The 14,165-nt window shown below is 22.8% G+C and overlaps 1 protein-coding gene across 5 annotated transcripts in view; it reads left to right on the top strand.

Moving 5' to 3' along the window:
- LOC132917832 (D(4) dopamine receptor-like) overlaps positions 1 to 14,165 on the top strand; it is a 137,876-nt gene that overhangs the window by 30,254 nt on the left and 93,457 nt on the right. For all 5 annotated transcript variants that reach the window (XM_060978771.1, XM_060978774.1, XM_060978770.1 and 2 more), the window contains one exon: positions 3,411 to 3,603. In XM_060978771.1, the coding sequence (XP_060834754.1) occupies positions 3,411 to 3,603 (193 nt within the window). The remainder of the gene's footprint in view (positions 1 to 3,410; positions 3,604 to 14,165) is intronic.

Raw genomic sequence — 14,165 nt, forward strand, 5'->3', positions numbered from 1 at the left:
ATATAAAACTAACTGACTTTTCAAAAACAATAAATGCGATCGCTATCGCAATTAACTGTTTTTATCTCACCCATAATATATATATATATATACATATATACCTCTCGCGTATCTAGTAGATATTGCCGGAAAGTTTCGGAATATATATATTGTTATTATTATTATTATTTACTGAAACGCGTTAAGTAGTCCGTGCAAGGTCGGCCTGGCTGTTAACCGAGAAAGACGGTTAATCGGGGGATGGATAATCGAGGTTCTACTGTATAACAAAATATCAAAAATTGTTTGAAGAGAAATATTTTTTTTATGGGCGATTATCGAAAATGTCATAAAAATTTGAACTTGAAATGCTCATAAAGAATTAATTTGACTTTTTGGAAGATTTTTTTTATATAGGTATAGGTTGAAATTCTTAAAAAGAACCTTGTATTTAATTTTCAAATCTTGGGGAAAAGAATTAAAATTTATAAGAATTTCCAACTGCAATAAAATGATTATATAAATATTTAATGAAAATTTCTGTATCTATGGTTATTAGTTTTTGAGCTACTTCAAAAAACTAAATCGATTTTGTCAACAATTAATCGCTAATCTAAAAATAGACAGTCAATTTAAATTTTAAGGTACCTACTATTTGTTCTACCGCAAATAGAGTTGATGGAAAATAAAAAAAATAAATTTAAAGAAAACTTATAAAACTATTTTATTTTTCGTTTCACTCAGAAGTTTTTACAAAATATTAAACTACTATATAGTTTATTTTGTATCATAGCGTCTGTCCACTAGATGAATTTATTTATCATAGTAATTTGATAGAATGGGTATTAAGTTAATATTTTAAAATTACATAATGATTGAACATTTTATAAATTTGTTAGAGTTTTTATTGTTAAAGGATATTATTATTATGAGCTATAAATATATTAAATCTATTACTTTAGTTATAAATATACTGACTAACACATTTAAGGATTAACTAATGAAATATCTGAGGATTTAAAATAATATTAATTTTAAAATATTTTAAAATAAATTTCATCCGTTAGTTGTATATTATTATATTAGGTATAAAATAAAATTTAGATATACAATTTGACAATTTTTGAAAATTAAAATTATTAAAACAACAATATTATGTGTATGTAGTTGCATAAGCATCATCAGATTTATTTTATTTAAACTTGGTCCTGATGAATGATTTAAATACAAAATTAAAATCATATACCTATAATTAAATTAGAAATTATAATTTCTTTTTAATATAAAATATGTAGATTTATATACACATTCTTAGTGGAGAAAATAGTTTATTATTAATAATTTATATTAATTTACATTGGTTAAAAAAAATTTAATTCATCTTATTTTGTATAGCAAATTATATGCTAATTAAAGGGCTTATCAGAATTTATAATTGTTCAATTATTGATACATTTTCAATACGGCACTTAGTATAATTATAAATTATGTTCATATTTTTGTATTACTTAAATCATGAAGTTTGTTATATTTTTGTAATTATTATGAACTCATTACTTTTAAATTATGTAGAGATAGAAATATTTAATATTTGATGGTTTTTAATAAGATAATATGAGGTACATTACATTTAAATAATACAAATTCTTCTACCACAACATATTAATGAAAACTTTTTTTTTTAATAAACATACTTTCTATCCTGACGTGAATTTATAAATTTGAAATTAAAGGTGGAGTTACATTTTTTTTTCTCCAGAAAGATGAAAACTATAATTTTATTAACATTTTTATCAAAATTATGACGAGTTTTATCAAAATTGTTTTAAGGGAGGTAATATTAATAAGGCTCTTCAGCCTCGTTTGGATCCTTGTCTATACAATCTGTATGATGATTCTAAATAAAATTATTTAATATTATGGTTTTTTCTATTTGATTAATATTTTGTTATTAGAATTTATTAAATAAAATAAAAATATTGTTATATACACATAGGTATACGTTTTAAAATATTTTTCAGAATCGTATAACTATTATAGGTATTGTTTTTAATAGTCAATGCACATACATACATGGTGTAAAAAAAAATATGACTTTATAAGCTCAGATTTAATAAGATTTTAAACAAATTGATAAAACCATTGTGAGATCTTGGGTCCACCTTTATAGCGAAACACCTTTTCAAAAAAAGAGAGAAATGGCTTATTATTTCAGTACATTATACATAAAAAAAAACCTAAAAAATATTATAAACATTACTATTTTTTCTTGCTTTTGCATTTAAATTCTTTAATAATTTCATTCTACCTAGTTGATTATCGATGAAAAATAATTTTCAGATGCCAATAAATAATAATATAGAAATACCATTAAGGTAGATAATAATTATTCATGTGTGCTAGTTAAGCGTATTTACATTAAAAATGGTGTCCGATGATGATTGTGAGATAAATACTAAGTAATGTATTTAATATTTAAAATTGAATACTTTAACTTATTTTATTGTTACAAAAAAAATCTGTTGTAAAGTAATAAGACCCTAAAAATATCTTATTTTGAGGCCCGGTATTCATGCTCCACTTTTAAATAAGTATTTCTTAATATACGTATAGTTAATAAAACCTCTTGATTATTCATTATAAATTATCTGGACGACTGAGGATAATGTGTTTGGTGTGGTTTAACTTAAACCATTTGATATACGAGTACATAATTATATGTCCCTTTTTCTGCCATTTTGATTTAAGGACATTTATAGATTTTCAATGTAGACATATATCCCTGAATCCTTAGCTGTATACTCGTGTATTCGATTAAATATTTTAAAAATTATTTTAATCTGGGAAATCCATGGTTTAATCTTTAATTATTTTTATAATTTTTTCAAGAATTGTTGATAACAAATAAATAACCTTGTTAATTCAAGTTATATAATCTCATTAAAATTATACATATTTTGGTACCTGCAATCTGATGTATTTTATTTGATTGGGTTTTCTTTGAAAAGACCAGGTTTATACTGTAGATAGAAACCATTCAATTAATACATAAATTAATATTGTATACAATAAATTATAATAGTTAAATTTATTCAATTGTTATTTATTAATTTTTGTTGTCCATATTCTTAAATTTGTACATTGTTTCTTTATTTATACAAGTATTATTAATAAATACTAAGATATTGTTTGAGTTATAATAATGAGAATTACAAGGATCTTGATAAATATTAATAATAATAATAATATTAAAAACAATAAACAAAAAGCTTAAGTAATTCTCAAGTAGGAAAAAATAATAACTAAGTCTATAGTTATATATAATATAAAATTAAATTTATACTTTATGTTTAAAATTATCATTGGCATTTACAATTATAAATTTGAATTATATAGACTTTTTTTGTTGTTAATTCATACTTAATATTCAGTCATAGGTACGGTTTGGAGCATATCAGCTGCGTTGACATCACCAATATTATTTAAGGACTTGTTAGCATATGAACAGTTTCCTGTGGCGATGATGGAAAAAACACACAGTCTGGTGTTGCTAGTGATTGCATTTTTAGTTCCTTGTGCTGCCCTTATTTTGGTGTACTTCAAAATGTACGTGGCGGCTCACAAGTAAGATCATTATTTTTAAAGTTATTTTTAGGTTTTTATATAATTTAATGATCCGATGGATTGTCTATGTAGAATAAATAATTATTAATGATCACCGCTATTGTGAATACGCAGGATAAATTATAAATTTACTCACTAAACATCCACAACAGTATCAAAAGTGTAATTCAAAATAAAGTTCTTATTAAGCATTAATTGTTTTACGTTTAAAATCGTATTCACGTATACAATATTATTGTTTTTAGTTTTAATATATATATAGGTATTACGTTTGCAAAACATTGTCACATACACACATCATAAAATAAAAATATAGTTTCGTCATATTACTTTGCTCGAGGAGCTTAAAAACGTTAATTATGTTACTTGTACGTGTTACGTGTGTACAAATATGTTCAATAGCAGGAGTAAAGGCTCGGATGTAATGTATGCTGGCGGCAACAACAACTACTCTATGGAAAACGCGTGCCGCCGATGGCAGCGGACTAATTGAGTAAACCCAATAGCGGTGGCGTTGTCGGTGAGAATATTTCTCCGACCCGACCACCTGCGTAAACTATAATAATATTATACCTACATTCACTGTACCTATATTTCTTCATTAGGGCAACAAATATCGCTGTGGTGATACCGATATAAAGATGACATAAACGTCGAATACATTACATACAGCTTCGTCATTTGAAAATTATTCTGGCGTTGATTATAATATATAATAGGTGGATGGTTTTAAAAGGTGTGAATGAAGTAAATTTGTATTAGTCTAGAGTAAAATTACTGATAGAAAATCAATATTATTTCAATAGAATACCTATTTCTACGGTTTATTTGATAACCATACATATATATTATATAATATATTGTTTACTGTCGTGTGTAATATACATAATATAATATATGTATAATCCTGTAAAATGTGTTACATATTTTTAATACTATTTACGTCGAACTAACGTAATAATCTATCTGACCTAAATGCACAGGCGCAAAAATAATTTTAAATTCTTTAAAAACGAAGATTTTTTCAATTTTGAATATTAAATTATAATATTTTAGTTTATAAGTATCTAGAAATAAATTTATGATCGATTACAGATATATACAATTTATTGTATGTGTTTTTTTTACTGACACTAGATGAAAAAAAAAGGATTTACGTAATCGTGTATAGTTTCAAAAATTATTGTGTGATATGAAAGAACGTAAAAAATAAATTTGAATATTTGCATTTAGATGAATTATTTATTTTGGTGTTTTATATAAAATAGTTTTGGATAATTTTTAAATATATTTGTATGTAATAGTTGTTTTTAATTTTTTTTTTTTTTTAAATCATTTGATATAGATAGTAAGGTGCAGTTTGTAAGACGATTAGTGGTTTTGATAAAAAAGTTAATTATGTTATTTTAACTATTCTTTAAAAAATCTTAAATATTTCATGTGGGTGTAAACCTTAAAATATATCACTGAAACTTGAATAATATATTTTATATTAGTACTCAGTAGATCCACTACATTAGATAATCGTGGTTCGGTGGAACCAATTTTGTGTATTCAGCTTAAATATTAGAGTGAAATGACTTATTATCAAACTTAAAGATAAAAAAATTATCTGTGTGCTCTCTTGGTCTTTTATGATTTTTTAATTTTAATTTTTAAGTGAATTTTGAGCATTTTTAAATATTAATATTTTAAATGGTAGTAAAAGTTTGTGGAAACTGGCATTTTTTGCGGCCAAGTAATCCGAGATAACATTATAATTTATGAATTCATGAGGGTGGATAATCAGAAAAAAAGTCAAAGATTTACATAGAAAACCGTTAGTACCAGTGAGGTGTACTAATATGTTTTTGAGTGCGGAGTAGTTTTTAATGCTTTTACATAGATTAACGGAAACTGACAATTTCAAGTTGATTTGATTGGAATAAATTTATCTATTTCATTAGATAAATTACAGGTTAGGAGGTGTTGAGTTCGACAACATTATTCTCAAACGCCGCTGACGCGGCGAAGCGATTAGGTCAACAGAAAGCTTTTTTTTCACATTGTGAACTGGAGAATTTGACGATAATGGTAGCTTCCGTTTGGAGTTGATGATTTTCTGACGCGGAAAAGTTGAATTACTCATGTTGAAAGTAAAAGTGTTTTCAATAATTTAAAATACATAAATTAACTACGGTATTTCAGTTTTCATACAATATGTGTTGCGAGTCAACACAGAGCTGGTTATCAGCTTTATTGTAAATATTTACGAATTAAATATGTAATATATTATTTGCGCATGGAGTATTAATTCATTATATCAATGTAAACCACGGTCAAATTACGCATAAATAGTTTGAAATGTATAGCTTAATCGTATTATAGTATTATTACCTATAGTTATAATCAACAATCAATCTCAAAAAAGTGTTATCTTTACCCGTTAGGATTATTATGTTTTGCATCAAATCAAACACTTAAACTTTTATCAGAAATAGCTAGTACATACGCTTATTTTAAAAATGTAATAGGTATTTAAATTATAAAATAGTTTTTAACTATAACTATAATGTAAAAAGAAAAAAAATCAATTAACTATTTATTTCATGGGGTTTATATATATTACAATATATTACTATATTATGACATACCTATCAAAACTATAAGGCACACAATAAATAAAAGCAAACAATATTTGTTTAACAACTGTAATTTTTGATATAGATATTATACTATATTATGTATAATTAATTATTGATAATAGAGATAATTTACAACTATCTTTTTGTATATGTAGCAATTTCCGCGTCAGTTTCATGAAATGAATGACATTTTTATCTATTTTACAAAATATACATCAGAATAATTTGACATAATATACAATAAAAATAATATATATTATATGTCTATAGTGTCTATACATTATGATATTTAAATATATTTTTATTTTCATTTATTTCAATAGAATAATGGGTCACACTGAGCATGTTCATGTGAAAGTCCATTAGCATCTATCTGACAGTGTTTTCTTCTGAATATAATGTCAGATAATTACATCAGTTTTATTTGCATGTATATGTATATAGGTAATTGTAAAAGTGAACCAAATATAAGATTTACATGGCGTACGGTTGTAATATAATATATATAATATAGTTTTAGACTTTATTCAGGACTCAACAAGATGTTCTTTAATAATAAACTAATATTTCGTTACATAATGTTTTAAAAATCAAAATAAATCTTACCAACGATAGAGCAACATGTATTTTACATTTATATTGAAAATACGCGCCTTTTAAAATACGGTCATACAAAGTGATAAGCGAGTGAAGAGAAATTAGTGGTTAACACATTATTGAATATATTTTCACAGCAGTTATAAAACTTTTTATTTATTCACCCTATTTCTTAATGTTGTCAAATGCAATAATTATGTATAATACTAAAATTCAAAATAATCTATAAAAGAAATCATGAAAAAGAGTTTCGGTATTTTAATAAATTAAAACGTTTAAAAACTCTTAAAAGTATGTAGGAACAAACAAAAATTATTAATAATTGAACTTTTAGATTGCTAAGGTTAAATAATATATAATATTTAATAATTACGAGGATTTTATGTTCCAGAATATAATAAATAAATGTAGTTTGTTTATATTGTAGTATTGTTTTTTTTTTTGTATATTTCGAATATTTATATATTATGTTTGACATTTGGTCTACTTAATATGCATAAAATAATGCTTATAAAATGTACTGATAAAACATAGTACATAACAATAAATAATAATATTTAAATTTGTTCTTGTTGTTGAAGGATCATGTTTTAACTTATCAAATGAAATGTAGGAATTTTCACAATTGTATGTATATTTCAATTCCGAAGCATCTCATTGTAAAACTTGTTATAGTGTTATATAATATATATATATATATATTTATGTAAACTATATAATATTATGTAAAGGTTAAGTCACAAGTGTGTTGTTGACAATAAAAAGATACTTTCATACAGGTAGAATAGACCTTTGCGTATACATATTATACATAATATTTATATTTATGGTGTTGTAAAGTTTGACGTTTAAAATTATAAGATAAAATTTAAAAACTGAAATATAAATTTAAAAATAATGATATAATTCTAAAGTTAAAGTTAAAATAAAAATATATTAGTTTGATGAGTTCCAAGTAAATTTAAATATGTCAAATAATTTGTACCTATGTAAAAATGAGAAAAATAAATACAATTTTGTATATTTTTAATATTAAAAAAGGTATTTAATTCAAAATAACTTAATTGTAAGTCAATTTCAAATGTTTCAATAATATGGAAACCCATGCTATTTACTCAAATTGTATCAGTAATAATATATGAAAAAATTATCTTTACAATTAAGTGGCTTGCAATTACTTGAAAAAAAGAGTACCCAGATAGAGTAGATACATTAAATATTGTGAAATTCGATAAAAGAATAATAAAAAAAAACTTTGATTTAATATACATTAGATAGTTTAATTTGTTTTACGTATACGCACCAGAGATAATATATATTAAATTAATTGACAAAAATAAACTATGTATTAATTCATTTCTATTTATTTGAACTAATAAAAGAACAAAAATATTTTTTATAAAGCAACAAGTTAATAATATTCAAGTATTTAAGATTTTTAATTCAAGGCTTATTTTTTTTTTTACAGTAATATTCCTATTTATGCATGGTTATTCGTTAAGGTAAAATTATATTTTCTTAAAAATAAATGTTGTGATAATAAAGTTTGATACCACTATATTTAAATTGTATAACTAATAGTTATAATATTTATTAACTATACTTTAATTAAATATGTCTAATGAGAATACATTTTAATCAAACAAATATACAATTACAAAATATCATTGCCATTATCATCAATCGAATTATACGAAAACGAACAAACATATTTTGTTAATAATACATTAATTTTTAAATATTCATATTTTTAATTAAATATTTTTTTTTTAATTTAAGCTAAAATATAATAAATATATTTAATCAATTCTTTTTTACAATTGGGTTTAATTTTGGAATAGGTAATATTTTTTTAAATATTTCTATGATAAATGAATCTAAAATAATCAATTAACTGTGATTGGATTATGGAAGATTCAAGAGACATAAACAAAGACCTTTAATTATATCTGTATAATTATATTTCATTAGCATAAATACATTTCAGTCGATTCATTTAACACAGGTGACTAAAAATACTAAATAAATTATTATTGTATAACAAGAAATAATACTGAAGGTTTGAAATTATTATTTATTAATTTACTAATGTTTATTTCATATATATTTTTTGAAATATTTAAATTTATTTTTCAGTATATTTTAAAATATTAAACTATTATTATCATGATTCAAAATTATTTTGAATAAATTATTATGCTTAATTTATTATTATTATTTTTTTTTAAATAATTACTAAAAGATAATTGATATTTGTGTCTGTAGTTAATAAACAATTATTCTTGAAATGGAACAAAAGAAAATTTCCTACAAACTTTACAATGTGCGTTTTTTAATAACTTGGTAATTATTTTTCCTTTGTGCTTTTTTGCTTTACATTTAACATATCATTATTGTATCGTTAAAAACAAAAAAATCCAAAGATTGCTCAACAAGAAAAAAAACTTAATTTTTTCTACCTCATAGAATTTTTACTGGTTATTATTTGATCAAATGTTATATAATATAATATAATATATATATTATAATATAAATTACGTGGTTACCAGTCAACACGCCGATTAAATTATTTACATTACAGTTACATTACATTTAAATTAAATTACGTAATCTATTTATATTAGTACATTGATTTACTTAGGTTGTATTATTAAAAAAAAGATGTCAGAGTTCAGTTTCGTTGATTAAATTTAATAGTTATCTGGATGTCTTAGGAATAGGTGCGAGTACCTCATACAGATTATTTCCGGTACCTAATTTTATTTGACGCGTATTTCATTGTTCTGTCGGCATTAAAGAAGTATGTGCTTAACTGAATGGATATTTCACAAGTACTTACAGTATGAATTGGATCTTCATTAACCATAATATTGGCTAAATATAGCCAAATATAACCCCCTCTTTTCTGGTTATTTCGTATCGTATGAATATGATTGATAATATAAATTGTAATAGAACTTATCATTGTACGTAACAAACTAATAAATATATATTTTTTTTTATTTTTTATTTTTTATTTACAATTTGTTACATAAAATTGAATAATAAGTAAAATAGATAAGTGAATAAAAAGTGGCTTGAAGAAAGGACAGATTTAAGAAGCCTTCCAGTGAAGAAACTTAGTCAGCTAAAACTAAAAAATATAGAATTTAAATCTCTTATAAAACACACACATTACTTTAGATATATCTACAGAATAAGATATCTGAGCAGTACTCGAATAATATAAAGATCAACAAATATATATATGGATGAATCGTAGACAAAGGAAAGGGGGGGCGGGCGTCTCAATAATATTTATAAATATACAAACTACCGAATAAATTCTCCATTTAAAGCCTAAAAGTTATATTTTTAATAACCGAGGAAAATCATACTCATCGAATTTATAATCAATAGTATTAAAAAAGTTTTAATCCAAGTTATTTTAAAATAGTAAATTCTAATCAACATAAAAATGTAATCAAATTGTAACTTATGTTTATTGCTGCCAAAGTTTTTTTTTTAAAGATAACAGTTTAATAGATAATCATTTACGTGAAAAATTAGTTAATAACTAGAACTATCTTATGTTAGTATTATAAAGGTCCGGAATTCAATGCAAAATTAATTTGTTTTGAGTATTCTAAGATAATGCATTCCATATAACATTAATTGTTAATTGGATTTTAACCGTATTGTTTTTAATCTCAAACATTGAACATTTTATTATATTTTTAATTTATATTTATACATATTTTGAAATTTTTAATGTAAAATTAGAAAGTTTGTTAAAATAATTTTTCTAAAAACAATTGTTAGATATAAACTTTGAATATGTATTGTAATGCTCACAATATTTAAAATTTGGAAAAAAATAGTTCAATGTAGAATTAAAAATAGTCTTAGTTATATAATTATATGTTCTATGTTCAAAATAAATAATACAGCTCTAAGAAGTCTAAGATTGACTTAATCTTTATTTGATAAACAAATATGATAATAGTTAATGGTTAATTGATAAAAACCACTGCCATTCACAACTTTTATAACTTTAGTATTATTACAGTTTCTTAAATATGCATTAAATTGATTTCTTATGATAATAATTTATTTTTAAGTGTATTACTCAGATAGCACATTAATATTTTTTTTATGATTTATTAAGATTCTTTTTGTAATGATATGATTTATATTGCGATAAAAAGGGATTTTTTAGGAATTAATATCCGAGACCTAATTATTATAATTATTTCACTAAATTATCAATTCAACCATTTTAAAGTGATGCTAAGTATTTTTAAAGTGTTTTAGAATTGGTGCTTAAAAAAAATAAAGAATTATTATTGAGTGTCTAAGACTATGTTAAACCATTATTTTAAAAAATACACAATTTTTGGTAGAATACGAGTGTTCATTTCAAAGTAATTGCTGTCTATAATTGTTTTATTGTTTATGATAAAAATGGATAATTTTTATGAACTGCAGACAATTACTTAATACATAAAAACATGCATTTGACATTTGTTAAATATAACTTAGACAATTTATAGTCTGATTTATTTTTTGACAAGAATTTAGAAATTATTTAGAACTCACCCGTAGAAAGTCCGTAAAATAGGTACGGCTGATAAATAATGAGGTTTTATGATGTCAATATTAAAACGCAAAAACGTCGGAATCAATAATAATCCATTAGCTAACCCGATGACACGCAATACAGGAAGCTATAACGCGGGTACAACTGATACGATTATCAATATAAACAGTAGATGGCAGTATAAAAGTATATAAGTGAAGTAATAAACTTCACCCAATACAGGGTCTTTGTTTCAAACTACAATTTATATAGCTACATAAAATGTCTGGTCTGCGGTTGATATTTTTATTACAGTATCCTACCTGTAATATAAATACGAATAAAATATACAATGTTTTTTTTATATACTTTTATAATTAAAATTGTATATAATAATGATGAATTTAATTTATCAATTCCTTTTCGAAATGGATTCAAATCTATTAATATTAATATTATAATATTTTGAGTGCGTGTGTATTAGAAGATAGTCTGATGTAAGTATTTGATTCACTTATTAAAATAAATAATAATTAATTTCTAAAATCATCCAAGTATCTGACTAATAATTTATTAAATTCAATATTTTGTTTCAATATAAATTATTACTAACAATATTCTAACAGATAAGTGGGATACTGTAATGGATGTGTCAAATTTGAATTCAATGATATATCATTGTATACAAAAAATAATTCCATGCGGAGACAGTGCCAGCTTTTATCATTACTTATTAAGTACGCTTCATGATATTATGTTATTGATATTACAATTAAAGAAAATCAATTTTACTTGTAGTATTATGATAGGTTGATTAAATTTTTGCTGAAAAAATGTATTTATTATATTATGATTAATATTAAATAGGACGCAACACTCACATGTGTTGTCTCTGTTTTACAAGTGCGCAGCATAGCAAATTTACGCTCAGCAGATCACTCTTAGCTCCGTTAGTTTAAAAATTAGAGTAAATTTACCAATTATAAAACTTGATGGTAAGAACATTATCAGTGTTTTTTATGATTATTCAGTTTTTAAGTGAGTTATGAGCATTTTTAATTTACTCTATATTATTACGCATAACATGCTAAAAAATTAAACTATCGTAAAAAACCAACGCACAAACACAGATAATGTTCTTACCATCAAGTTCCATAATAGGTCGATTCACTCTAATTTTCAAACTTACGGAGCTAAACGTGATCTGCTGAGCATAAATTTGCTATGTTACGTATTACAAAATACAGAGACAACACATGCGGGCGTGACGCACTTTTAATTATTATAATAATAATAATTGTAATTTATACAATATTATATTGTTATAATATTTAATTTTAGTAATACTTACAGTATCATAAAACAGTGTGAATAGATGTATGGTATAAATAGGTAATATTTAAAAATTAAACTACATATTTTAATGAAATGTCATTGCGTTAAATAAAAATCATAAAATACTTAACATTTTTAAATTCCTTTGAACAATGTTTTTGAATTAAAACAAAATAATAATAGCATTGTTATTTATCGTTAAAATGTCATTTAAATATGAATTTAAAATGCTTATACAAAATTATTTATTCTTTGTTTTTATTACTTTTTGTTTATTTCTAAGATTTTTTTAGTTCAAGTATAAAATATTTTTGAGAAATACTATATTCAAATTTCAAATCTTAGCTGAAAAATTGAAGATTTTATACATTTTACATCAAAATAATTATAGATTGTAATTTTAATGATTATGATGAATTTTATAAACATTTTTACAAAACTATATATAAAATAAAATCGCGCCTTTAATTATTTATATTTTCATATAGACATATTATTATTAATTTATGTTGGATATTTCATTTCATTTTCAAGAATTTTAATCCTGTGAACAATTTTGAATAATTTTGTTCGACAATTATTGTAATAATAAAAAAAATGTACTTATTAAAATAAATAATACAATAACAATACATTTATTTTAATACTGTTAATTGTTTTATTATTATTGTATAATTTGTGGTATCAAGAATGAAATTTTTTATGTTGGTGAAAATTTATATAAAATTAATTTGCCTTTACTCGACGACTATGAACTTCTGCAATGTCAATTATAGTGCAGTGTAGTTTTATAGATGTAAAATTTAAAAAGTATACATAAGTAAGTAATTTGTCAATATCGAAATACCTAATATATATAAATATTTTGTCTTCTACATTTTTTTTTAAAGATTTATTCATAATAACTAATTTATTGCATGAAAATATATTATATTTTTGGATTTATTTTATTTTGCAATTTTTAAATATTTTTTAGTACATTTTAGATGCTGAATAGAGCAACGAATGTATTTGTTTTACAGTGAGTTTTTTTTTGTGCCTATAATAATATTTTGGGACAATAAAAGTATTTTCATTTTTAACTTTAGAGGTGATGGTTTCTGGTATAAAATCAAAATTAAAAAAAAATAATAATTTTCTTAATAATCAGCGAAAATAAATAAAGGAAAAACGGGAATTTAAATCAGCTAAATCAATTTCAACAAAATTGATATTTTTTTATTATGTTATGGTTCAAAAACGAATAACTATAAAAAAATTAAAAATATATGAACATAATTTTTTTTATTGACATATAAAATGGTACGAATTCGATTTGTTGTAATTCAAAAACATTTTCATGAGGATTTGAAACTTTTACGTGTTTGATGATTATATTTTATATGATTACATAATACATTTTTTTAAATTTGTAGATTCATTTAAAAATAATATCTATTTATACTATT

Source organism: Rhopalosiphum padi, chromosome 1 (assembly GCF_020882245.1).
Source record: "Rhopalosiphum padi isolate XX-2018 chromosome 1, ASM2088224v1, whole genome shotgun sequence".
Lineage (NCBI taxonomy): Eukaryota > Metazoa > Arthropoda > Insecta > Hemiptera > Aphididae > Rhopalosiphum > Rhopalosiphum padi.